Source organism: Aquila chrysaetos, chromosome 4 (genome assembly GCF_900496995.4).
Source record: "Aquila chrysaetos chrysaetos chromosome 4, bAquChr1.4, whole genome shotgun sequence".
Lineage (NCBI taxonomy): Eukaryota > Metazoa > Chordata > Aves > Accipitriformes > Accipitridae > Aquila > Aquila chrysaetos.
Window position 1 is genome coordinate 15,761,091 of NC_044007.1, and position 27,887 is coordinate 15,788,977.

Consider the following 27,887-nt stretch of genomic DNA (forward strand, 5'->3'; position numbering starts at 1 on the left):
ACGCGGCCCCATGCCCGTGCCCCGCGGCTGGGTCCGTGACACCGCACCGCCGCCGCCAAAGGAGGGAGAGCGACCGGGCCGCGCCGGGCCTGCCACGGCGTTGCCACGGCAACCGCGCGCCCGCCCAACAGCCACTTCCGCCGCTCCCCAGGGCTGGCGGACCGGCGCCGTAGAGCTCGGGGAACCGCGCAGGCGCAGTTTCCCCCACCCTGCCTCGGCCCCGCCCCACCCCGAAGCCCTGCGTGCCGGTGTCACTCGTCCGACCGTTCGTCATCCCCGCTGCCCCGCCCCTTCTCCCGGGCGCTGGACGGGAGCGGCGGGGACGGGCGCATGCGCAGCTGGCCCGTTCCCACTGCGTGCCCGCCTTCTGGCGGCCCGCCGCGCGGGGTGGCGGGGCGGCGCGCAGGCGCAGTGGGCGGCGGCGCCGCGGCCCGCGGGGAGGAGGGGGCATTTTAACAGTAAACATCCTGCCGATTTGAACGGCTGGTTTGGGCGGCAGGAAGGGCTGCGGCCGCCATCTTGTTTGTTTGAGTGAGCGGCTCGGCTCGGCTCGGCGGAGCGGAGCGGTTACCGAGCCCGGCCTCGCCAGCCGCCGCACCAGCCTCCCCCCGCCCCGGACCAGGGTAAGGAGCGGCTCCAGCCGCGCTCGCTCCCGCCGGTCGCCCCGGCTCGCTGCCGCCGTCCGAAGGGGGCACGGCAGGGGCCGGCCGCAGCCTGGCTCTCGGGGCGCTGCCGGCCTACTCGGGCTCGGCCGCCGGGCCCCCGCGGCCGGGGACGGCCGCGCCGGCCCTTCGGCCGAGCCCTCCCGGCGGGGACGGGCGAGCGGCAGCGGGAGGGGAGGGCCGGGCCCGCCTGGCAGCCCGCTGCGCGGCGCCGCCTGGGGCTCCCCGGGAGGGGCAGGGCGGCGGGGCCGGGGCTGGGGGCCCGGGGGCCTGGGGTGACCTGCGCCGCGGTCGGGCGCAGCGGGAACCGGTCCGCGGCCTGGCGGCGGCACGGGCACAGCCCCGGGCGGGGAGGCAGAGGCGGGTGTGCGCTCCGTGGTGGAGACGGTCTGTAAGCCTGGAGCGGTCACACGCGCGGAAGCGCAGTGACCTCCCCGCTGCCGCGGGAGAGCCGGTTCACCGGGGAGCTGAGGGAGCAACGTGTCGGGGTCCGGTGGCTGGAGTAATGTAGCAGATCCCCAAGCTGTGGGTTGGCAAAAGGGACGGCGTAGCTGCGGGGCTGCTGCAGTCTGGGGAGGGGGAGAGGAGCAAAGTTGTGTCTGCCTGTCTCTTGTTTTCTCATGTAATTTAACTTCTCTCTTGGATAAAGCGGAGTCTTGAATGTTCTCGCCAGCCTCACAAGTAACATATGAACTACCTTCTGGGCACTGTGACTGTTGATCAGCAAATAAAAGGCCCTTTTAAAAATGACTATCTCTTGAAGAATTAAGTCCTTACTCTGGCAGTTGCTGTGGATGCTCTGATATAAATCTTGCTATAGCTTTTAAGATTTCTCCCTGATCCTGAATGAAGGGCTTCTGTTAAATACAAAACAAGGTGTTGTTTTTTTATTGCACGGCACTCTTTCAGTGAAAATGGCTTTTTGTTAAATTTAGACATATGGAAGAAAATATTGTGAATTTGGAGAAGTTATCATTTAGGCCCACATTGTATGAACGTGTGCAATAAGCATACACTTCCATTAATCTCTTTCTCAGTGAAACGCATTACGTCAAAAATGGGGAACCATCAAAGCATTAGGAGGGCCAGGCTTGCGTTTTGTTTTGTGGAGGCTCACTTGTAAATATTTGACATTCTGTGAAACTTGGAAACGCAAAGCCCACTGATCTAAAGTTTTAACTGGAGAGGAAGCGTGGTGGGGGAAATAAAAGGAGGAGCAAAATGTTAGTGAGACCTATAATAAATGTAAATTACCACACAATTAAATTAGTCTTGTCTTGCCATCAGGGTTGCTGATATCATGGGATTTCCCACAGAAATGAGAATAGTTGTCTCAGTTAATACATGAGTTTAACTTCTTTCAGGTAGAATGTTAGAAAGTTAGTTTTTTACGTTTGGGCTCTTTGGGTGAACAGTGCAGAGGAATAACTGCTGCAAAAGATGGAGTAACATAAGGAATTCTATTACTCAACTTATGTACTTTTAAGGAGTGTGTTAATACATGGTTTCTGCAAGTGTATTAGTTTGACTTGGAGCTGGAATTGCGCAAAACAGCTGGGATAATCGAGACAGGGCCTAAAATTGAAAAGATTGTTTTCTACTGGATGAGCAGACATACTGAATCTAGGGGCAAGGGCAGGATACCTGCTGAGGTTTGGATATGAAAATGGAGTTGGGGGGGAACAGTGTTCTTAGGGTTCAATAATCTCAAACTCTGTACAGTAATTCCGAGTGATGTGCCTTCTGAATTAGTAACTTTAGTGGGGCACTGATTCTAGCAATTTGATTATGTAGGTGCGTAGTATATTTTAACTGGAGAATAGTGAATGCAGTTCCTGTAAAGGAGTGGTGTGTTTTGAGCAATTATAGGCCTGGTAGTGCAACCTCAGCCACAGGATTTCAGAAAAAATGTTGATGGAAAAACCAAGACCTAGAGGCAAATGGAAAATGCTGTATGCTTTTATCAAAGGTATGTCAGGTTGGACTAGTTCAGTTTCATCTTTTCAATAATTGATTTTGTGGACATAAGAAATTGAGGTGACTTGTCACTGAACTTCAGCAAAGCTGCAGGTGCAACAAAGAAATATACTTCAGAAATCAGAAATTGAGGTGACTTGTCACTGAACTTCAGCAAAGCTGCAGGTGCAACAAAGAAATATACTAAAATTCAGAAAGATGCAGCTTAACCGGAGAATTATAAAGGTGATTGAAGGAAGGAGATGAAATAAGGTAGTGCTGAAAAGAGGCTTTGAGCTGTAAGGAGTTTTTAGTGGAGTTTGTGAAGACTGGTCCTGTGATGAATTTTTTTTTTTCCAGTAGCATCAGGTGTTCAGCATGCTAATGAAACTTGCTAGTGAGACAATGTTAATAAGTGCCTGCACCAGGGAACTTTTAGACATGTAAGGACTCTGTAGTGAAGGATTATGAGTTAAAATTAAAGAACTCGGAGTGCAACTGCAGGTTCAGGGTAATTCTTCTGGACTTCGGAAGTCCAGCAGGGCCAACTTGGACTGCTGCAGGTGTACAGAGTGAGCTCACTCTTCCCCATATGACCCAGGGCTGGCTTGGCTTAGCAAAACAGAAACAGGGACAGCATAGGAAGAAAGTATGTGTGTAGGGGGGAACCAGCAGAGAAGAGAGATTGAAGGATAGCATAAGAACAAATGAATTAAAATAACTGGCTGATTTTTAAACTGTAGTATGGAAGTTGTCTGCTGATCAGTGAATGAGTGTGGTTCTGGAGTAGCCTTACAGCAGGAAAAAAAGTAGGTGACAATAAAACAAATTGAAGACTGAACTTAACCTCTGAACTGGTATGTGTATACATAACTTGACCTTGTAGAGTAACAGGCAAGTGGATTTAATGGGCTAGAGTGAACCACGGTCAAATTAAAATATGGTGAATATTGTATCTGTTGTCTGCAATATTATTGTCAACTATTAGTTCATTAAGCTTCTTTGTGAAGGTCTTGAAGGATGGGATTCAAGCTACACAAGAGTGCTTTTCAGAGTTTAGATAGTTAGCCATTCTAATATGCAGAAGGATTTTAAGACTTAATATTTGTGAATTGATGGTAAAGATCAAGTTCATAGGTAGCATCTACCCCATTTTCTTGTTGCTTCTTTGGGAGGATCAATTACCAGATACTCAGAATGAAACAGGCAGATTCTGGATCAGACCGTGTGTACTATCAGTATTGTATTAGTTTCGCTTTACGTGTTCAGTTACTTTGTGTATAGAATTACAGCCTTTTTTTTTTTTTTTTACACTTCTGTAGAAAGAAAAAGCTTTAAAATGAGATCATGCAATTGTTGAGGACCACTTTAGGCAGAGGAACCTGAGGACAATTGTGGCCCATTGAAGAAAATTTGAAGTTAATTAAAATCAAGTTTAAAGTCTTTTAAAAGCACAGTTTGGCAAGATCAGGATTTGGTCCCACCTGGTCTTGTGTGAGTACGTATTATTTTTGTGTCAGAGCAGTGCAAGCAAGACAGAAAAATGAGTAAGTTCTTAGAACAAGTTTTAAGGTCCTGGTTCGTACCCAGTCAATTTCAGAAATTAACAGTTACATTTTGCCTTACAAGCTTTTTAAGAGCCATCAGCTATCCTTTTTCTTTTGAGGATTCTTAAGAGTTGCTTTTGCAGCCAACAACATATGTTTTACATGTCTGCATGAGCACTCTGCCACTCCAAGAAACTCTTGGTTCCTTTAACATTCATCCCAGTCTCGAATTATGCCAGAAAATCTATTTCTTCTCCTTTTATGCCACTGCATCAGCATACTGCCCTATGAATTAAAGATCAGACAAAAAGCCTGAAATAAGGAAAAGGATTATATGAAAAGAAAGAAAAAACTCTGGAGAAAGTGAGCGCAACCATTGGGGCCTGCTTTAAGCAATTGTGCTGATGCTCTAAACAACAGTAGCTGGAGTGCTGCAGCTCAGAACCATAAAGGTGGGATTTCTACAGTTCCTGTAACCCAGCTATTACCTTACAGAGCAGAATATCTGCTGGAATTTGGAAGTGGCAGGGACTCATATTGTGACAGGAAATTAGTGTTTCAGGGAATAGAAGTATTATTTGTTAATAACAGTTCAGATTAATACACACTTTAAAACTATCTGTATTTTGATTGTCACTGTTTCTTTTCATGTATTTTGCTGTGGCAAGGCTTCATTAATGGATGAAGAGAAACAGATGACCTCTGTCAGAAGCTAGTTATTTTTGGTTCTTATTTGCTCCAAAAGTTTAAGTACTCTGCACGTGTAGTATAATCTTCTCATTAGTCCTACAAGAAAGTTTTAGGTTTGATCCGTAACTCCAGTAGTGAGTGGAAGTCAAACCTATGAAACGCCACAAACACAGGTGACCACTTACTGTTTCTGTGCCTTGCCTTGGTGCAATAGTTTTCAGCCTCTATACTTTGATTTAATTGCTAACAAAGCGTATGTTTTGAAACTCATTCATATATGTTAAGCCCCCTTATGGGGAGTACTTTGACTTGGACTGTTAGTTCTTTAAAAGACAGAATCTGTCTGTTTAAAAAAAAAAAAAAAAAAAAAAAGTTGTGAAATCATTAGCTTTGGTGTGATCCTGACACCTCAGTTTTTTGGGGAACCTTGCTTCCTCTTAGATATCTTAGACAGTTGTCTTAACACTTGCATTAGCCTTGCTATCTGGGATTTAAAGTGGTAAGTTGTTTCTGAGTTGTCCAAGTAGTATGTTTCACATTTAACAGGAAACCTTCAGTATATTTTGAGGGTTACAGTTAACTGTATTTTTTAAGTTTTGTGAAGCCTGTGCTACAAATTTTAATGATTGTAAAACATTGGTGAATAATTGCACCAAACTCCATGAATCAAAGTGCATTCTTTTGCAACCGTTGTTGGAAGTTTTCAGTGGAATAATACAAGTGGGTTTGTTAACTGTATGTTTATGTTTTCCCCTGTTCCTCATATTCACGGGTGTCCTGGTTTTGGCTCGGATAGAGTTAATTTTCTTCCTAGTAACTGGTATAGTGTGTTTTGGGGTTTGTGTGACAATAATGTTGATAACACACTGATGTTTTAGTTGTTGCTAGGTACTGGTTATCCTAACTTAAGGATTTTTCAGTTTCCCATGCTCTGCCAGCAAGCAGGTGCACAAGAAGCTATGAGGGAGCATAGCCAGGACACCTGACCTGACCTAGCCAAAGGGATATTCTGTAGCATAGAACATCATGCTCGGTATATAAACTGGGGGCAGTTGGCTGGGAGGGGTGGATCGCTGTTTGGGCATCAGTCAGCAGCTGGTGAGCAATTGCATTGTGCATCACTTGTCTTTTCTTGGGTCCAATTTCTCTCATTTTGTTATATTCCTTTTCATTACTATTATTATAATTGTTACTATTAGATTTGTGTTATTATTTTTATTATTAATTGTTTATTGTTTAGTTATTAAACTGTTCTTCTCTCAACCCAAGAGTTACTTTTTTTTCCCCAATTCTCCTCCCCATCCCACTGGGAGGGGAGAGAAGTGAGCGAGCAACTGCATGGTGCTTAGTTGCTGGCTGGGGTTATACCATGACAAGGGGTAATTTACAGGCCTGCTGTTACCAGAGCAGTGCGTGGTTGTGGTAGCAACTCAAGATATCAAAATGCTGTGCTGTAGAGTTATGTCTTTGCATATACAAAAATACTGTTGAGGCCTTTGAAAATGCGTAAGGGATTGAGACAGTGGGATATCTTTCAAAAAACACTGGTGAGGGAAAAAAAAGTAGAATACCTTCTGTTAGATAACTTTTATTGATGAAGACTTCCAAAATTGTTTCATTGTGCTTCCTAGAAAAGCTTGCTCATGTCCATCTTTGTGCAGTGCTGTCCTTGGCCCCCACACAATTTCAACAAATAAAAATAGCATTTTAACCTTTTGTTAATCTGCAGCTTTGTTATGACTCAAAACTATCAACTTTACTCCCAAGTGTAGTTTTAATCCCTTCTGTCTATTGTGTTAACTTGAGCTGAAGCTGAACATGGCCTTTATTTCCTTTAAATCCTGTCCACTGTGTCCATTCTTGGTGATGAGCAGAATCAGTGGCCAGTCTGTCATTAAGACAGATAAGCTTGATAATCAGTTCTGTTGTCCAAACAGTGCTGTTCTGTTTAATGCAGCTGAAAATCAAAGCTTTCATCATCTTGCATGTTGAATGATACCTATGAGTGGGTACAAGTATGGAGTATGGTACCACTACAAAGATAATTTGCCATATCCTTTATATTCCTTCAGATCCCATTTATTAAAACAAACTAAAAAAAAAGGCACAACAAAAAAAATTATTGGCCTTTAGTTTCAGAGATCTATCCCTAGATCTACAGTTCTTCATTTGTTATCCAGGTATCTAGAGGTTGGCTTTGCTTCCACTGAACCAGTAATGCCAGTGCTTCTCTTGCCCCTATACTTATTTTTCTAGCAGTCACAATTGTGCTCTCCTCTTCTTTTGTTTGTTTGTTTGTTTTGGGTTTTGTTTGTTTGTTTGTTTGTTTGTTTTTTTTTTTTTTTTTTTTTTTTGTGAAGCATGCCCTATAAATATCAACAGCTCTACCCTAGCTGCTTTGGAACTTGTTTCTTTCACCTCCAAGTAAATTGGTATAGTGTAGGAATTGGGTTCCTGAGATTCTCTCTCTGGCTGTCACGTTTACCAATGCTTTGTGCTTCCTTGTGTTCCCTATTTGCTTATAAGTTGTGTTGGCCTGCATTTGGGAAACACTGGTGGGGTTTTTTATGGCTAGAAACTGATGCTCCTCACACTGGCTCTGCCCAGGTTAAACTGCCCTGCTTTTACTGCTAGGTTGCTGTGCTTCCCCTGGAAGTTTTTCTGTAGGCATGGAGGAGGTAAAAACAGAAATGCACTTGTTGCATCTCTCCTGTTCTTATCTTTCGTTTCTTTTTCCCTAGTTACAGATATTGCTGGAGAAGAAGCTGTTTGTGGAGAATCTTCCACCTCTTTAAAGCAACCTTTTTGTTTTCTCAACTTGTAGTTGAACTGAATCGTATGCTTACCTCATGCATGAAATTGGCATGTTTAGATCATAAGACATCATGCTGTTCTGCTTCCTCATGGTTTGATATGTTGGCATCTTATCAGCCATAAGAAGGTAGTTACTAGATAAGTAGATAAAAGGAATTCTGTTTTTCTGGTGAAGGAGAAAGAGGAAAATTAAATCTTCAGGAAGTTTGGACTAACGCAGTCCATTTTCTTACCATTTTTATCAACACTTGAATAAAAAATATGAAGCATTACTGAGAGGATTATGAAATGCAGAGCAGTCTGTTCAGAAATGAAGACATAATTGTACTTTCTGTTTAGGAAAATTTGGTGAAGTCCAAAAAGTTTAGGACTGTGTATTTTATAATGCTGAATGTTTTACTGAAACAATATAGAATATATACTGGTGTAGCATAGTAGTAGCTACTGAATTAAGAGTAGAAAGAAATGGAAGTGGTAGAAAACTACTGTGGACTGAAAACTGAGACATGTTTGTTTGCATTATGTGAGTTTGGTATCATTACCATAAATTTTAATATATTCAAGATTTTTTTCCTTGCGGGATGGTAAACATTTTTAAATTATGTAAATGGTCATTGGTTGCTGTTCTTCCTGCTTTGTATTTCCTCTGCAATAAATGTATATGCTGTTACATGGCCACCACTTGTAAGTGTTGGCTTCTTAAATATTTTATACAAATAGTCTGACCTTAATGATTGAAAAGCAAACACCTGCTTTGCTTACTGTGGATAAGAGGTGTGTTTACAAAGATGTTCCTCATAAAAAAAATTTCTAGGAAAAAAAAATTTGCCTCTGTCTTTACAGGTTTGCACCTTGTTTTAGACATCTGGGACCATGTTCTATGCCCACTTTGTTCTGAGCAAGCGTGGGCCGCTGGCCAAAATCTGGCTGGCGGCCCACTGGGATAAGAAGCTAACCAAAGCCCATGTTTTTGAATGTAATCTGGAGAGCAGCGTGGAGAGTATCATTTCACCAAAGGTATCTATTTTACACTGATGTAACATTATCTTGTAGTGAAAAGAAGTTGTGTGTACAGGTGGTAGTTGCATTTGGGTCACTGAAACAAATAAAATTCTTAATGTTGCTGTTCTAAAGAGTGGAAAGGTCCCTTCAGATGTGAAATACTCTATTGACTCTTTGATTCTGAAGTGTATTTTCTTGTCAATCTTCTAATGCTAAAGTATTGTGCAATTTAGTTACAAAATGTTTTACTTTGTGTAGATGGAGGACTTGTATCTTGATGTACCATGCATCATTTAGAAGCAAATGTTTGGAAAAGAGGAAAGCCTAGGCTTTCTAAGAAGTAACTTTTAAAGGCCTTATGATGACACTCTTTCAGTGCTGTTGTTACTGGGAGCTGTAGAAATAATAATTAAGATATTTTTGTTTATGCTTGTGACCTAAGTTCAAAGCATGTTTGGGCTTAGCTACAGCAAAAGGATCTGAGGTATCGCAATAGCTTGTAATGTTACTGGTTACGTGGGGATGGTTTTCCATATAGTAAAAACACTACGCTGTAGTGTAAAAGCCTTGCTTTTGAAGCTTTTAGTCTCTGGTTTTCTGGGAAGTGAATAGATAGCAACAAAACTGAAAGAACATAACACTTCTGGATGGCTATTGTGAAACCAGAGGAAATTTTGAGGAACTTGGGTTTTTAAATGTGGGTTTTTTCCCCTTCTACTATTCATGAAAATGAAATTTTCCATTTAAGAACTAGTGGACTGATATGGTTGTGACTTTTCTCACTTAATAGATGTCTGAATGTCTGATAAGAAAAGCAACTATTTGAAAAAGAAAGAAAATTTATTTTTATCTTTTCTTTTGGTTTATACAAATATAACAACGTTTCTATAATGCTACTCTGGATTTTGGAAGAACTGGTAAGTGTAGGCAAAAAATGTATAGTACAATTACAGTGATACTTAATATTCCAGAACAGTGATTTGCTTCAGTGTCAGCTCTGGAAGCATTTAGGAAGAAGGTGATGTTCATGGACTCACTAGTGAGCTGCAGCATTCTTTCAGAAAAAGGAGAAATTGATAGGCACTCTTTCATATATTTAACTTTGTGTAACACTTTTATCAGATGAAATATTAGAAAGACATAGTATGCAATAAAAATGTTGAATTCTTATAGCTTGAGGTTAAACCCTCTATGGCTTAATGTTCGTGGGAGACAATTATTCCATGTACCCTTCAACAGAAGTCTCATGCTCCTTCAGACTAAAGTACTTAAGAATCCTTGCCTGAATTCTCTTTTATCAGTTTTCTGTTCCTACAGCAGATACTTTATTACATAGTAAAGCAGTGAGGTTAAAGAGGAAAGGAACTTAAACTTGTTTTAATGTGGCAGTGCTTGTTTATGGACACCCCACATCTTCCACTATTTCTCTCTGATTTTCTCCTTAACTGCAGGACAGAAGATGGAGAGGTAACAAGTAACAGTTTTTAACCAAATTTTACGTAATCAAATTTTAATTTATGGCTGTCCAAATTTTTGTATTTTTCACTTTTTTCTCAATTAAAGTAAAAAAGATGTCAGAAAAAGATGTGGTAAAATGGGTTTTGTCTTATCTTTTTTTTTAATTTTGTTTTACTAGACAGAGCTGCTATTAATTTACTGATATTTGCCACGTCATCTATAAATAAAATATGTTGAACTAATTCTTTCTTTCTTTCTTCAGTTTTGTGCTGATTTTTATACTTGTTTTGGATATTTGATGTTATTGAAAAACTCATGCAAAACTGACTGAAATTTCATTGAAGAAAAAAAAGGCTACATCTATTCACTGATTGTGCAATATGTTTTTAGGTGAAGATGGCACTTCGAACCTCAGGACATCTCTTACTAGGCGTTGTTAGAATCTACCACAGGAAAGCAAAATATCTTCTTGCAGACTGTAATGAGGCTTTCATTAAGATTAAGATGGCTTTTCGTCCAGGTATTTGTCTTTAAGCACTCTGTGAAAAGTTACGTTGTTATATAATGATATTTGTTAAGAAGGTATACAATTCTACCTTCCCATCTCTGTAGAAGAATTACATGAAGTTATACAGGTTTATAGGACAAGTTATTTTCTTTAGTGTGGCTTCAGGCTGTCTGTATGACTGAGTTGTATGCTGAAATACATCTTTTAATTGAATTCTAAATGAAAACTTTTCCTATTAGTGCTGATTTCACTAAAATCTCAATTATGATTTTGGCTGGTTTTGGTCTGTGATGTTAAATGGAAATACACTGCATGGTTTTTACCTTCTGTTACAAGTCTGAGAAAGGTCAGTTACATGTACTGAATAGGAGCACAGAAGGGAGCTTGTTTCCATCAAGGGTAAAGGTTGCCTTGCCATGAGTTACAAAAGAAACTTAGAAGTAAGCTGTTGGTTTGGGTTTTTTTTGTTTTGGTTTTTAATTTTTTACCACTTTCACATTTTAGTTTCTGGAAATAATGTGAACTGTAATGTGCAGAACAAAGATGTTTTCCCTTTTGTATGTGTGACACACAACTTCCCCCTCAATTGTTGCTTACTCTAAGATTTTTCCACTAAGATGAGGAGCCATATTAATACCTGAAATGACTTTCCATCCAGAAATTCATTGCTTGACGTATACATGGTTGATAGTTTTCTTTAATTCTGGCCTGGGAAACTTTTTTCCAGCTGGAGTGTAGCTGTGGTGGTGATGCTGCTGGATACTCACAGCTGCTGAATCATACTCTACCTTTTTAAATTTGTGAGTGTAAAAGATTTAAAAGCTGAAGTTAAGGAAGACATTTTTTTTCTTAAAAGGCAACTCTTGAAAGCCAGCACAACAGTAAACTTGAGAAAAGTTAAGGTATATAATGCCTTTATCTTCATTTCCTGATCTTCACATTGTGATTCAGACATTCAACTTTATGTAGCTTTCAGTGGCAATTTGTTGTCTGTTGCCAATTTTTTTGTTTACTGTTGCAATTAACTTCCCTGGGTGATGAGAACATATAAATTTGTCTAATTTCACAAGGCAATCTGTTTTCCCAATTTTCCCACTCCCAACAGAGCACATGTAGAAGGTGAATCGCCTTAAAACAAGATTAACAAAAAGTGGCATGCTGACCTGAAACAAGTTGAAGCACTTAGTCTTTGCTCTCAGTTTATCAGCTTTGTTAGGCATTGTCTTGATCCTGGCTGCTCTGAGAATCATTTACATGTTTTATTTTAAGCAGCCACCAGGTAAAAATGTTGGATAGCCCTGAAAGGATGGACTAGGTTTCTTCATTCTTAGCCAAGTACCAAGATGAGTAAACTGCAGACTCATGCTTGTTCCTGGTCTCTCTGGACAGTGGTTCTTTGATTATCCATTGCAGAGGGGAACACAGTGGGCAGAGTGTTTCTGAAGTATCTGTACCTCAGAATTGCCTGTGTCATGTGGGTCAGAGGCAGAACATAGACCTCAAATCTTCTGCAAGTTACAGAAGGAATTGAACTGCATTTCCCATGCACTTTCAAGTGTCCTGACCTCTAAGTCTTTGAATAAAAGTGAGGCACCAACTACTGGCACTGTTTTTATGCGATTACTAATCTGATAGTCATGCTCTGAGAGTGCCCACTGAAGAGCAAATTAAGCACCTCGGGAGGTTAAGAAGAGGTATGTATGTGGTTTAGGTAATCCAGCTCTTTTAAATGCAGAAGCCTAAAAGTTGTGTGGCCCAAGTACAGTCAGTACTGTGCTGGGATTTTCAGAGCTAATTGAACTGACTAAATGACCAGCAGCAAACTAGTCATGCTGTGTTGCTACTGCTTTACCCAAACCAGGCTGCAGTGTTGCCGCGCTTTACCCAAACCAAAACATAGAACTAGCTCATCTGGAGTATCGTGATAAAATGATTTTGTAGCAGGTACCTGCATAGTGTTGTGATGACATGCGCCTGTGTTAGCTGCACAGCTCTGCATTGCTACGCAACTATTATCAAGTCATATGAGGCTTCCAGGGTTGTATGAAACAGTACAAGGGCTTGAGGGTATATATTTTGAATTTAGACTGAATCACAATACTAACATTACCTGAGGTTTCTTCATAGGTGTCTAGCATCAGTTCAATTCAACAATTTAAAGACAAGAAGCTCGTGCAGAGAAGACAATGCTGAAGGCACAGGGAAAAATGCTGTTGTCCTAAGGAACGGAAACTCATGTCTGAGTGTTCTTCTTTGCAGGGGTTGTCGATTTGCCTGAGGAAAACAGAGAGGCTGCTTACAATGCTATTACCTTACCTGAGGAATTTCATGATTTTGACCAACCGCTTCCTGATCTAGAGTAAGCTTGCTTTATTTTTTTTATTTCCATGCAAATGATGTCTGGTTTTAGTTGAGGAGAAGCTGGTTTTAAACAGCAAACTCATTGCTGAATTAAAAAAAAAGAATTCTGTAGGTAACTTGTATTCTTAAGTCTTTTAATATACCAAGCAAGTACACAATCATCTTTGTATTGATTTTAAGTTCATAGTAGCATGTAATTTTAACCGAAGCTAAAGCTGTCCTTACAGAAGCTTTTGAAAAACTCAGCTGTGTATTATCACTTTTGGTCGTCTTCTATGCTAGGCACTCTACAATACATACATTCTTAGGTTAGACAAGATTAGTTTTATGGAAATGTCCTTGTTGACCTTCTGTAGTGGCGCTTTTAATTCTTAAAACTTTTTAATACTAATGTATACTTGTTATTACATTTACAAGTAACTCAACTTGAATAGTTCTTGATCTGTAAAAAATTGATGTTACCTTTCTGTATTACTCATAATGGAATTTCTAGGGTACAGTTTGCTTTACTCAGTGTTCTATTTAGTTTATATGCAAAGTTTGTATGTTTATATATAGTATATGCTGATTTGAAACTACATAAAAATTCTGTGTTCTTCTAAGAAATGTGCCTTAACGCACTTGGTAGTGTTACTAGATATACCTTTTGATAAATTATATTAATAGCTTTTGAAGTTGAAGGGGGGGAAGTCTTTTATTGCTTACTAATTTGGCCTTTAAAAGTAGTGACCCCTACGCAGCAAGTAGTAAGAGAGGTTACTGATATGTTACCCAGAAGCTAACGCAATTTGGATGATAGGTTTTAACCATGAATGGTCTTACTCTTTTAAGTAGTGTTTTCTATTCTATATTCACCATCAGCTTTTTCATTAATTGACTTAAGTGTATAGTTTACTTCTTAGGAACTAATTTCACATTTATCTAAGCAGGCTTTATCTGTTGATAATTTTTTCTTTAAATGGAGATTTTTAATAATTGCCTTCTGTTTGTTTAAGTGATATTGATGTGGCCCAGCAGTTCAGTTTGAACCAGAGTAGAGTGGAAGAAATTACAATGAGAGAAGAAGTAGGCAACATCAGCATCCTCCAGGATAATGACTTTGGTAAAAATCTCGTGTATTATTATGTGTTACTAAGCTAGTTTTGGTAACTGTAAAGTTATGGTTTTGCAATTACTACAGAATTCCCACTAAGTACAAAACAAATTTGATCAAAAATGCTGTGTTGCCAACATTTAATTTTTAGTTTGTACATGTCAGTTTTTCCAAAAAGCCTGTCCTCTAATATTCAGCAAGCTTGTAGCCTATATAAAGCTGAAGAATATTCAGTCAGTTTAATTAGTGAAGAACTATGTCAATTATAATTTTCAAAACATGGTGGGAATATGAAGGCAGCTGTTGGCTTTAATCATAAGCATGTTTTCAGTCAGAAGCTTATGGGATTTCTAAAGCTGAAGCAGTTGGTGGTGACTAGCTTCTTTCAGTATCTTTTCATGGACAGTGTTCTAAGATCTGAGTCAAAGCCTGAAAACAGTTGTATTTTAATATCTAGTTTCCAGAGTACAAGAATGTAATCCATAATATAGTAACCTTTTTGAAAGTATAATCTAGGTATTGATGGTGGTGTTGACTTTGTATTGGTTTGCTCTCTGTACATGAAGCGCAACCTCGAGGCATAAGGTACAACTTCTTTGAATTTTTGGAATTCTTTGGTTTCAGTGCAGCTAAAATGTAGTCAGATTTGGCTAAAATCAATTCAAATAAGTATAATAAAATGCTTTGAAGAGGAGATGGGTTTTTTTATAATTGTTTGAACAGTATTTTTGCTATGGTATAGCTGGTCATAATTCCTTACATCTTATCATTAACTCTGCAATTCAGATAACTTGAAATGAAGTTTGGTCTTACATTTGGGCCTTTGCTGATTGGTTAGCTAGGTCTCTTGCATCTTGGTTCTTTAGCATTTATAGCAGTGAAATCGTATTCTTGCAGGTGACTTTGGGATGGATGATCGTGAGATGATGAGAGAAGGTAGTGCATTTGAGGATGACATGCTAGTCAGCACCAGTGCTTCCAATCTCCTACTGGAACCTGAACAGAGCACCAGTCACCTCAATGAGAAATCTAATCACCTGGAATATGAAGACCAATACAAAGATGATAATTTTGGAGAAGGAAATGATGGTGGAATATTGGGTATGTTTGAGAAATTTGTTTTTCCGCTGTCCTACCTTCTGCCTCAATTATTAGTTCTTGGGGGCTAGGGGGAAGGTTGTTTCCTTTGTTGCCAAGGGTCCCTCTCTAGCTTATCCCTTCAGCAGTGGAATTCTGGTTTGTGAGTGCTACAGCAATACAGATGATGCGTAGCATGTTAAGTGTTTGCATATTTCAAATGAAGTAAAATTAAATCATCCAGAGTTTTTCCATTCTATATGTAATGTTCTTTAGAGAAAAATCAATATGCAACTGTTGTTCTCTGAATCCTTCCAAGGGCTTAATTAATATGTTGAGAATTGTATTGAGTGCTTCTCTGTGAAGTACTAAAAACCTAGTAAGATGCAAATATGTGGCAAGTGTATTGTAGTAGAGGTTATCTGTTAGCTCAAAATTTGAGCTGAAATGCACCTTGATAAAGCACTCCTAATTGATTTTGTGTCAGCGTTGAAAGTATAGGTTTCTCTAACCTTTGCGCTATCTTTGTCTGTGTTGTCATAAATTTGTACTTCAGTACTGTCTGTATTTGTTTCATGAAATTTGTGGATGCAAAACTGATTCTTTCATGTGATTGTTTCAGATGACAAACTTCTCAGTAATAATGATGGTGGTATTTTTGATGACCCACCTGCACTCTCAGAAAGTGGAGTAATGATGCCAGAGCAACCTCCCCACGATGATATGGATGATGATGATAATGTATCAAGTGAGTATGATCTAGGGCTTAGATGCAGAATTACTTTTTTTCACCTAATTTAATTGGGATTCTAATTCCTTAAAAGCATGTTGAGCTCAAAAGTATGAAATGTGGTAAACCACTTTAAAGTGTGGAGGAGGGAATGGGAAGGGTAGCACAGTTTCTTAATGTTTTGACATAGTGGAAGATACTTGTTCTAATTGGCAGTGGGTGGACCAGACAGCCCAGACTCGGTAGATCCAGTTGAACCATTACCAACTATGACTGATCAGACAACGCTTGTTCCCAATGAAGAGGAAGCTTTTGCTCTGGAGCCTATTGACATAACCGGTAAGCAAGCTACTTAGGAATATTTTACTTGGGTCATCAGAGACCACCTTAGCTTGATGGAGTGGAAATGAATGTCTAGCACTGCTGCTAACTCTGCTTCTCAGTTGGAAGAGAAACCAGGGACCAAGTGCTGAATTCCTGTTATTCTAATGGTAGCCTTCCAGTACTTTCCAGGTAGGTAGCTTACATTGATGGTCTTGGAGGATACTAGTTTGTAGTTTCTGCAGTCAGTATGTGTAGTGGCATGATACTGTAGCTTTTGATAAACATGCTAGTTAAAATACAATGAGTTGGAATAGAACTCAACATGTCTTTAATTCTAATACAGTACCTGTAGTGCAGCACAATTCTTGATATGCTATGTTTGATGGCCAGGAGTGACTGTTTACACTGAGAATGAGTGCTCTTCTAGTGATTCATGGCTTTAATGAATTGCTGAATTCAGGAGATGCATCTTTGTATTTGAAGTTCTACTAAATAGTGAAATTCCTTGTCTTTTTCTCTAATGCAAGATACATCCTTATTTTAACTGGTACTGTATTTGGCTCATTATAAACAGATCCCTGCTTTATTAAAAAAAAAAAAAAAAAAGATCTGGAAAAAATGTAGTTTGTCCTGTGTTTTCAGACTGAACTCCAGGCCCTGATTTACTGCTTGGCCAATTAAAAAGCCCTAGCACTGCCCTCTGGTGGCAAGCTAGCAACAGAGGTCCTAGCTGATCAGCTGGGACCAGCAAAGACAGCGTTTGCCAGAGCTTCAGGGTCTGCTGCAGAGTGCCAGGCTGTAAGCAGTTTACAGTAAAGTCATTCTAGAGCAGGATGAGAGGTACAGGTAAGATAACCACCCACGCTAACACTGCCAAAGCTCAGCTAGTGTGTAGGGGAAAAACTTGGTGTGGTATTTTGACTCTTTGGTCAGAGGGACCTTACATCTCAGGGGTTTGCTCCTGAAGAACGCCAGCCTGACAAGCAAGCCATGAGGGAGGGAGGCATGTGCAGCTGAGGGCATTGAGGCTTAAGTAGATTCAGTAGAACTACAAGTATACACAGAAGAATTTGTAGGTTATGGGACAGCATTGCTAGTGTTTGACCTTTCATAGTGCTTATAGCTTTTCATTCCTCCTCTGAAAGCTAACATTGCCTTAGATTCTTGAGGCAGCTTTATACGTGGGTAAATAAGACCTATAGAGAACCTGCACGATTCTTCTTCTACAGTGTGGTATCTGTATGAACTAACCTTCATTACTTGCTAAAAATCTCAACAGTCAAGGAAACCAAAGCAAAGAGGAAGAGAAAGCTGATTGTGGACAGTGTGAAAGAACTGGATAGCAAGACTATTCGAGCCCAATTAAGTGACTACTCTGATATTGTTACTACTTTGGACTTGGCACCTCCTACTAAGAAACTGATGATGTGGAAAGAAACTGGCGGAGTTGAAAAGCTTTTCTCTCTGCCTGCACAGCCTTTGTGGAATAACAGGCTACTGAAGGTAATGTTTTTGTGCAGGTTCATTTCTAAATGGACTATATTCAGGATTGTGCCTCATATATAGTAAACATCAGTATATGAATAGTGATGTAGTGATAACAGTATTCATAATTTAAAAAAACCCAACTCATTAAAACAACTAAGATAACACCAATGCTTAAAATGTATATCAGTTACAGAAATAAATGAATTTTTTTTAATGTTACTACTGTTGGAGAGGAGCTTAAACAGAAAAGGAAGATGGCCCATAATTAAGTGATCTGAAACTAAATTAGGGACACTGAGAACTACAGTAGTGAATAATGTAACCTTTCCCCTGTAGCTCTTTACTCGTTGTCTTACACCCCTGGTACCAGAAGACCTAAGAAAGAGGAGGAAAGGTGGAGAAGCTGACAACCTTGATGAGTTCCTTAAAGACTTTGAAAACCCAGAGGTTCCCAGAGAGGAGCAGCAGCAACAGCAACAGCAGCAACGAGATGTCATTGGTTTGTGTCTTGTCAAAGCTTTCCCTCAGAGCTTATTTTTCTCTTTTCTGCTTTATATTAAGACACCAAAGATTATGAATAAAGCAAAGAGCTTTGTAATGGTTGTTTAGCTTGATATACAGTCTGTGGCTTAAAATAGCTTTTTTTTTTTTTTTTTTTTTTTTTTAAGTAGAAGTCACTTAAGACATTCTGTTTGATCCAGTGGATTAAATAGATATTGGATTGGGTTGTATGCACATTTGTACCAATTTTATTTTAGTCACTGCAAAAGCTATGCAGGCTGTTTAAGAGTGCTCAATTCTAAATTAATAGCAGATTGGACTTAGTAATGTAATTTGAAACTGTAATTTGAAACTGTACCAAAGTATCTAAAACTGGGTTTGTTGTGGAATATAGATGAACCTATTCTGGAAGAACCAAGTCGTTTACAAGAATCGATGATGGAAGGCAGCAGAACCAACCTGGATGAATCTGTTATGCCACCCCCACCACCTCAGACAGGTGTTAAACGCAAACTGCAGCAAGTAGAACCAGAGCCAGTGTTACCTGTGAGTAAGATTAATTTTTTGTTTGTTTGGTTTTTTTGTTTGTTTGTTTTTTGTTTGGTTTTTTGTTTGTTTTGTTTAGAATGACAAGTGAGTAGTGTCTTTGAGCAGGAAGTGACACAGATTTGAGGCACTAGCTTTCTGTGGTGGTGTAAGATATGGTGGACTAGTATCAGAATCTTTGTCCCTGGGTAGTCTTTATGGTGTTTTTCATCCACAGAGTTATGAAAGCTTACTGAAACTTTTAAAATGCAGGTAGGATAAAGAAATGGCACCGTGTCCTACAGAAAAAGTCTTCAAGGAGTAAAGTGTATTGCTTACAAAGCTATCAAGTTCTTCTGCTTGGCAAGCGTATATGAACAGCTTTCACTGATGAAGAAAGGATTGTGCTAGCTGCACAAACTTTCTTTTTAAGACAATCCTAATGTTCCAGGATTAAGGGTTCAAAGAAAAACTTTGATCTTCAGGAAAGATTTCCTAGTTGAGTTATGAGTAGACTTGGAAACTAGCTCATATCTACCTCTTCTGTAAAAGCTGTGATGCAGTGTGAAAGGAAACCATATTTGTGAAGGGGAGAGGAAATGGGAAAAATGAAAGGTGTATTCTTTTTCTGAATGGTTACCTGAGGAGAACAGTCCTGGTTTATGCTGTCTTTCTCATACTTGTGCATTTTTTAACCCCACTTTGCACATGTTTCATGGCTAACAGGTTGTTCGCTGTAGAATGAGACTTGTTAGATGTTACATTATCTTATTAAAAAGGGTGGCAGCTGCTGCTCCTCTTGGCCATGTCATTGGGTGAAATTGGCATTGACTGTTTGTACCTTGTGTTGAAGTCAATGCTGTTGGTATGTGTTGGGAATTCTTTTATCATGCCAACCAGATCAGGCCTCTAGCAGCATACCTGTAGCGATACCTGCTGTGTGACTCTAAAACAGAAGTTATTTTGAGCTATTTTAGGATATGTGTAGAAATAGTTTCAGGTGTCAAGGTAACTTTACTAGCAAAAACTTAACTGTGTATAGATTCAGGGGGAGAATACAGTATATTAATTTTATTAAAACCAACTACATAAATCCTGTTAAACTGCTTTTCTGGATTTTTCCTCTTGATACAAATATCTTCTGAGAATTATACTTGAGCACTAAAGTCGCTCATACATATTTGGAAACTTTACGAAGTACCTACGTTTCAATGCCTTCATGCTTGTATTGCAAAGAGCAACATTTTGATATTGTGAAGATGTCTTGTTCCAGTGTGTTAGTGTGTTCATGTAGCACTGCATCTGGTTATGTGGGATTTTAAAGTTGCATGTGCTGATCTGAGAAACAAGATAAGTAGTTTGGATGGTGGACTAAGTTAAGTTATTGGAAAGCCTTTTTCCTTATAGTGGTGTCATAATTTCTGGTTTGGGTACAATCTAAAGGATTAAAAATACATGTATGGACAGCAAAACAAAACAGATTGCTTTTCATTTTTCAAAAATGAAAAATTCTGACAAACGGCTAAGATGTAGAGACTTGGATTTTGTGAAACTGGTTTGTAGCATCAGCATTCTATTGTAAAAGCACTGATAAAATGATGCCATCGGTTTAACTGTATTGCATACTCTTAAAGCATCCACCATCACAACAGCTGGAAATACCACCTGTAGAAATGCCTCCAGAGGAGCCCCAAAACATCTGCCAGCTAATACCAGAGCTAGAACTTCTGCCAGAAAAAGAGAAGGAGAAGGAAAAAGAGAAAGAGGAGGAGGAAGAAGAGGAGGTAAGAACTCTGTGTGGAAAGGGTTTGTGTGTTTCCCAGCACTGTTTGACTTTGGATTCATTAAATGGCGTAAGAAATAAATCTTCGCTCCTCACTTGGGAAGCTACCACCTTTGGAAATGCAGATTTTAAAATTTATTCCATGAACATTTTATTTTATTTATACTATTCCATTTTATAAACTGTATATATATTCTGCTTTGGATTAGAGGGTTCTCCTGTTCTCACACATGGTTGGATTAAACCACTTTATGATGCCTTATACAAGCAGTTTTGAACTTTATTTAAAATGCAACCATAAAATTGTTCGTGCCACTTAATAAAAGTGGATTTTTGTGAGAGACGGTCCATGTCCTAAAATGTGATAACTGAAGTTGTTTCTTAGCTACAATATTTAATATTCTGTGGCTATCAAAACAAACTTCATTGATTCTTTTTATTTTACACCCAAAATGTATAATATTAAATTAGTTTTTTAAAAACTGTTTTGTTGGAAAAAGAATGTATCTGGACATGTGAAGTTTCCTTCTGTAACAAGTCACATGTACAAAGAAATGTGAATTGCTTTAGTTAATTACTTTAGTCAAGGTGATTGTCCTAGCAATGTAAAAAGCTGTTAGAATAGAATAGAATATTTTCAGTTGGAAGGGACCTACAATGATCGTCTAGTCCAACTGCCTGACCACTTCAGGATGTTGTCGAGTGCAGAGAAGTGTTACTTTAAAAGTTGTACAATGAAAAGGAAGAAATACATGCTGACTTAATTTTGAGAAATAAAAAAAATTGGCCAAACAGTTTTTTGCACAGTTTAAGGTTCTTGGGTTAAGACTGGAAACAAAGGAGATACTGCTTGCATGTGTTGCTTTTGTGGTGATTTTTTTTTAATTGCTGATTTGAAATAAAGTTCTTATTTTAAAAGCCATATCTAACACATCTTCCGTAAACAAGTACTGTTCTCTGTAGGTGAGTGCTTCATAGGACATGGGGAGCTGAGTCGTTACAGCTGGCCTTCGCAATTTTTAGCAGCAACCTATTTTCCTTTTCAATGGTTCTGCTTCCCCAGTGAAATGAGAATGTCTGTGTCTATTAATGTTTGCAAAATAAAAGCATTGTTGATACAGTGTTCAGTACTAGCAATCCTAGATTAGACTGAAGTGTCTCTTCTCATTCAGCTGTCATGACTGAACTTCTTTGTTTTACTAATTGTCAGAATAACAATTCGAGGTATAATCATAGTGGCAGGCAACCTTAACTATGGTACATCAGCTTACGTGTGTGTCTTCCTCCATCCCGCTTCCTTCCTCCCCTAGATGTATCCTGTGACTCAAGTTTTCTAAACCTTCTGGCTTGATGAAAAGAAAAAGCTGCAGTGATATCTAGAACTTTTATGTAAAGATAATTGTTTTCTAAACACGTGAATTTTGGCTGCTTGCAGGAAGAAGACGGCACAGGGGGTGATCAGGATCAAGAAGAAAGGAGATGGAACAAGAGGACTCAACAAATGCTTCATGGACTTCAGGTACACATGATAATTTGCTTTCTCTTAAAGTAGCTTTTGAGTGTGCCCACCGACACTTTTGACCTGAGTTAAAAGGTTAAGAAAGAGCTTTCTTTGCAGTAGATGTTACAGACTTAAAATATCAGTTTTGTCTTGGAGGGGGGGGGAAGCTTGTAATTGATTAAATGATAATATAATTGTCACTTTTTTTCCAAAGAGCATTTGAAGTAAATTTTTTTTTGCTGAAGTGTTTTTCAACCTTTATGTCCACACTTGGTGTGCAAGTAAGAATCCCAGAAATTCGAATTTTAAAATAATTGGGTTTGATTGTGTTTTCAATGAAACTGTAGCACCTCTAACTTTGTGCTCTGTGACCCTAGGCAAACCCCATCAAAGTCTAGGGATAAAACCATTTTATACGATTTTTACTCCCAGCTAGGCTAGTTTGAAAACTTCCATGCTATGATAACCTGAATCTATTAACAACTGCGGGAATCTGACCTTGGCTGAGGTACAGCATTACTTTTCAGCATGTGGCTTCAGTCTGCACAGACAGATAATCTTTGTAGGATGGATTCTTGCTTGCTAGAACTAAAGAGCTTTTTTCCGATAAGATAGTTGAACATCCCTAGTATACACTTGAACTTAAGTACAAACTGCTGTCTGTTTGCATTTAGGTCTCTGTACTTCGTATATTCTTGGACTACCTTTGTCTTTCTGTCTAGGTTGCGGTTCCTACCCCTTTGTTCCCTTAAACATTTTGGCAACTCCTGAGATTCTACTGTCACTGAAGTGTTTCAGTTCTGTCTCTCTAAGCTGTTTTTGTTTTCCAAAGTCATTCTTACTTTTTTGTGAAATTGATAGGCTCCATCTCTGCTGATAAAAGCTCACTGTCATTATTTTATCTCTGAATTTCCAGTACAGTGGATTTTGGAGGGCAGGGGGGAATACTGCTGAATTTTCAGCAAACTGAGATTTAGTAGCATTTCATATTCTATTAAGTTTATCAAAAGTATGATATAATCAAGCAAAAGCTATACATTTCTGGAAAACGTTACTAGAGTTGTATCATAAGGTTTACTTGCTTATATCTCTAAACAATGAAACAATTTTAAACTCCTAAGTAGTCTTTATGACACCTAAATACACTGAAATTTAGTTCAGATTACACTGTAAACTAATGTGATTTAATTTAGTTCTCTTGCACACCTGCAAGAATTCTGCTAGTTTAAGTAAGATTGTTTTAAATGGTTGTTGTGGTTTAACCTTGGTAATCGGGGATGGAGAAGAGAATCACAAGGGTAAAAGTGAGAACTCGTGGGTTGAGATAAAGACAGTTTAATAGGTAAGACAAAAGCCGTGCATGCAGGCAAAGCAAAACAAGGAATTCGTTCACCACTTCCCATCGGCAGGCAGGTGTTCAGCCATCTCCAGGAAAGCAGGGCTCCATCATGCGTAACGGTGACTTGGGAAGACAAACGCCATCGCTCTGAACATCCCCCCCCCCTTCCTCCTTCTTCCCCCAGCTTTATTTGCTGAGCGTGACGTCCTATGGTCTCGAATATCCTTTTGGTCAGTTGGGGTCAGCTGCCCCAGCTGTGTCCCCTCTCAGCTTCTTGTGCACCCCCAGCCTACTTGCTCAAAAACAAGAACATTTTCTCCCATCCAAAACATAGCACCATATGAGCTGCTGAGAAGAAAATTAACTCTGTCCCAGCCCAAACCAGTACAATTGTTGCTTAAAAGAAATTTTTAAAGTATACAGCTGTTTAGTTGGTCATGTTGTGTAATGTTTTCTCCTCCGAATGTTTCATCATGATTTCTGAAAAGAGCTTCAGAGTTCTCTTTGGACCATGTCTAGCTTTTTTTTTCCCGATTCTTTCTTCCATGTGCCCAAAAGAGCATGACACTGGATGGCTGAAACATTAAGTCTGTAATGAGATTTGAAGTTGAGATGTGTTTAATATAAAGTAATTTGGTTTGGCCAGCCTAATATTTTTTCATCTAGTAGATATTCCAGAGCAGACGGTTCTGTTTTAAACTGAAGATGTCAGTTGTTGTTCTAGCCAGCAAACAGATGTATTTTCCTGCATTTTTTTATATTCTGGCTAAGACTTTGAAAAAATGTAAGTGACTTTGGGTACTTAGTTTCAGACAAACAGAGGAGTTTTGGAAATAAACAGGCTTCTACCTTGGGAAAATTATGCATCTTTTAAAGAACCTTAGCTCTTAAAATTTTGTTTTAAACAATAGATAATTTTTTTTTTTTTTAGTTATTTTTATTTTGAGAAATAAAACAGAATTCTTTTATTCCTATTTAAAAAATATTTGTCCTGTAGTCAAAAAAGACTGGCTAGCTATTGGTGCAGAAAGAAAACCTTGTGCTATACTGCAGTGTTTCTGGTATAAGTTGCACAGATTCAAGATTGAATTTTTTTTCACACATCTCTGGGAAGCCTTCTTGGTTTCATTTAGATAAGATCTGTATAGAAATTTTCCTGTACATGCTGTAATACCCCCATCCAATGTTGAGTCCTTCCCAATCCCTCACAGTGTCCTGGGAGTGACAACAAACAGAATCTTGCCAACGGACATTCTTGTTTGTATGTAGTTCTCTATTTAATTTATGGTATCAATGTTTGTGTTTTTCAGAGAGCTCTTGCTAAGACTGGAGCGGAATCTATCAGTTTGCTTGAGCTGTGCAGAAATACGAATAGAAAACAAGCAGCTGCAAAATTCTACAGTTTCCTGGTACTTAAAAAACAGCAAGCTATAGAGCTGACACAGGAGGAGCCTTACAGTGACATCATTGCAACACCTGGTCCAAGATTTCATATTATTTGAATGGTTAGGTACAGCAGAGCTAGTGTTCATTTCACTAGTGCGTACATGTATTGCCCCATCTGTAGGGCCCACAAGACCATTGCAGAAAATTTAGATTTTATTGTCTGTATAAAGTCCTTGGTTTTCTTTTCGGGTTATTTTGGTTTTTGTATTTTAAATTTACCACTTAAATTTTTAGTGAAACTGCTGGGTTGGGTGGCTTGAGTTCCAACTGCAGAAACCAGACAGCTCAAGGACCCAGATGAAGATTGTTTTAACAACTCAGAGCAGATGTGTGCAATATTGGTGCATGTAATGTCGAGTATCAATGGAAATGTCTTACGATAATTTGACTAGTTGATTCAATAGTGATATTTTTAACCTATACAAGTAAACCTGAATGGCCAACCTATTGTCTGATTAAAAACTTTGCCAAACTCGTCTAAAATGTTCAGTCTGCTTCTCATAGTGGTGGGTTTTTTCCCTTTCCCTAGATCTTTGTGCATACCGTGGGTCTCATAAAGCTGCCAATATGAAAGGTAGTGCCTGATATGTCAGCTTGCTTTGTCACTGCGTTTTTGCAGTCAGATTTTTGTAGCCCTTGATGCTAAGGGGAAACGGGTGTCTGTGGAAATTACTTCCTCTACGTGATACTATTGCATACATGAAAGGACGGAACATGTGTTAAGCATTTTAGACGAAACATTCCTTTTCACTTATCACCTCGTTATGGTCCACTACTGATAATGGCTAATTACTGTTAATAAGCGTCAAATAAAAACTCTAGTCATTTCATTTAAACCTTTAAGATATCAAATGCTTTAGGTTTGTTAGAGCTGTATATAAACTCCAGACTTTTTAAAACAGACTTCTAGATTGTAAATTATCTGATTTTTATTAAGCAGGCATATGAAGATAAGGATAAGAGAAGTTGAACAGATTGCCTTTGTAAAGATGCTAAATTCAGATACCACCTGTACCGAAAGGGCAACAAACTTGAATATACAGTACAAACGGGCACGGTTCCACTTAATTGTGTAGTCTATTAATGGCTCTTTGGATATATTTATGGTTTTAGTATCAATTTTTTCCAGTAATGCACACTCCTGTGTTCAAAACATTCTATCAGTTTTGCAAAAGAAGTCCCATTTGATTTTACTTATAAAGAATGAAGCTTTACCGTTAGACCAGGTAGCACCAGAAATTATGTGAATATGTTGATTATGGAAACCTGTCTTAACTTTTTTTAGGGCAAAATTATTCACACTGAAGGTTCTGGTTTTAATGTTGGCACTTTTACAAAATAATTTTGGGACTCTGAAATTTCAGTGTGTACTCAACTGTAAAATTATGTGAATGTTTGAAAAAATCTGAGACTACATGATGACCATGTTTTAATAATCCTTGAAAAAGTTAATTGTATAAAGTTACTGCAGCTTTATTTTCAACATGATGTGCCTGTAAAACCATAATTTTTCCCCTTTGTAAAAAGAGACATTGTAGATAACTTGAATGTTTAATTATAGAAAAGGTCATTAGTTTCTTGTTACACATTTTTAGTCTGTTTTTGTTGCTTTTCAAGGTTAATATTCTTGAAAATAGTTGATGCTGTTATGTATAACTTTTCTAATAAAAGTTGTGTTATAAGCTGTTATGTATTAGCTCTGTATCTTGTTTGAACACCTTTCATTTATGTAGTGTAGGGACCCAGCATTTACAGGTTGCTTGTTTTGGTATTAGGAGTGGAAGTGTAACGATTTAGCTCTTTGAGAGATTTAAAGCTTGAATATGTAAACAGATTTCTTGCTATTAGGAAAGAAGAGTTATTTTACTGGCCGTACTGTGGTATTGTTCAGGCATTCTATGCTAGGAATGTCTGTGTGGAAAATTAGGGGAGACTGTCTATAAAATGCAGTTCATCTGCATGCCAGTCCCTTCTGAATGCCAGAACATACCCAGCTTGAATTCTTTTAGCTCTGCTGTTCCCTTGCTTCTGGAATTGCCTCTGCATGTGGGTATGTCAGTGCTTCTGAAGTTATGTGCTCCTGGTGGATCCAGACACTTGGATCCAAGCCTGTGGAAGCAGTGCATCTCCCTTGGAGCCACTTGGGTTACCTGCAGAGCTTATGCAGAGCCCGGGGTCATGAATTCTCTTCGGTATGGGCTGTCTCTGGAAGTTGAAGAACCAGCCTGGATCCAATAAGCTGACTTAATCTGGGCTCCACACAGAAGTGACTATACTGCTGTTGAGCTACCTGTGGAAGCGGTTGGGCTGATTTTGTTAGTGCTCTAAGTCTTGTAGGATGCAGGCTGGCCTGTGTTGAGCTAGCCTGAGCGTGTGCGTATGTGTACAACTCGCCTGCACCAGAAAATAAGGACTTGATTTTTCATTCCTTTGATTAAAACTAAGGGAGAGAAGTATGGGAACTCAGGTACCGAGACTAGAATGAAAGGTAGCTTTTCTGCCTTTTTCTTCTCTTGATAATCTAGGACATTTTTATCATCAGTTTTGCTCTTTGTTACACCACTGTGATCCGCACTCATGACAAGCTGATTTTGCACAAATTTATACTCCTGATGACACTAAGTGTAATCTGAGGCAATGAATGCAAACTCTTGTTTATAGCGTACAGGATTTGTTACTAGTTTTGAACGTGGCCTGCAAGTAGCGCTGACAGACTTGGCATTTCTTGGAAAGCAGGCTTTGCAGTAATATACTGATCAGCTGTTGACTAAGGTCTAAGGAGTGGTGATGGACAAAGCATTTGCTCTTTATATTTCTCCTGTATCTACAAGAAGTGTATTTCCCTACTTGGTTATTGTGCAGACAGATGATGAGATGCAGAAAGGCTATCTGTTGCACAGCATTTATTCTGTTTTCCCTATGACTGCTGTTCTTTACAAAGGTATCGGAGTACTTAAAAGTACAGCATCTGCATTTTATTATACTTTGTTTTCAAATGAACATTTAATCGTCTTTAAAGGAATTAACCATAAGCATTCAGTTAGTATTTACTAGATAAGCCATTTTCCTAGCAGTTCAGTGA

General features: G+C 39.0%; 1 protein-coding gene across 2 annotated transcripts; it reads left to right on the top strand.

The window, feature by feature from the left end:
* The first annotated feature begins 419 nt into the window (after positions 1–419).
* RAD21 (RAD21 cohesin complex component) lies at positions 420–26,494 on the top strand. 2 transcript variants are annotated; one of them, XM_041123219.1, is made up of 15 exons: positions 427–623; positions 7,680–7,796; positions 8,513–8,686; positions 10,520–10,649; positions 12,897–12,996; positions 13,994–14,100; positions 14,989–15,192; positions 15,791–15,916; positions 16,115–16,237; positions 17,502–17,725; positions 18,047–18,209; positions 18,606–18,757; positions 20,371–20,520; positions 21,955–22,038; positions 24,670–26,494. In XM_041123219.1, exons 3-15 carry the CDS (start codon positions 8,543–8,545, stop codon positions 24,859–24,861), a joined length of 1,899 nt encoding a protein of 632 aa, XP_040979153.1. In that variant the 5' UTR covers positions 427–623; positions 7,680–7,796; positions 8,513–8,542; the 3' UTR covers positions 24,862–26,494. The 2 variants fall into 2 exon arrangements, with proteins under 2 accessions (XP_029867778.1, XP_040979153.1); XM_030011918.2 differs by lacking the exon at positions 7,680–7,796 and having other exon boundaries at positions 420–623.
* Positions 26,495–27,887: the final 1,393 nt, after the last annotated feature.

Coding starts and splice junctions, on each gene's coding strand:
- RAD21 (XM_030011918.2), top strand. CDS start 8,543: ATGTTCTATGCCCACTTTGTTCTGAGCAAGCGTGGGCCGCTGGCCAAA. Junction 15,917..16,114: donor TGATGATGATAATGTATCAA/GTGAGTATGATC, acceptor TCTAATTGGCAG/TGGGTGGACCAGACAGCCCA. Junction 20,521..21,954: donor AGGAGGAGGAAGAAGAGGAG/GTAAGAACTCTG, acceptor GGCTGCTTGCAG/GAAGAAGACGGCACAGGGGG.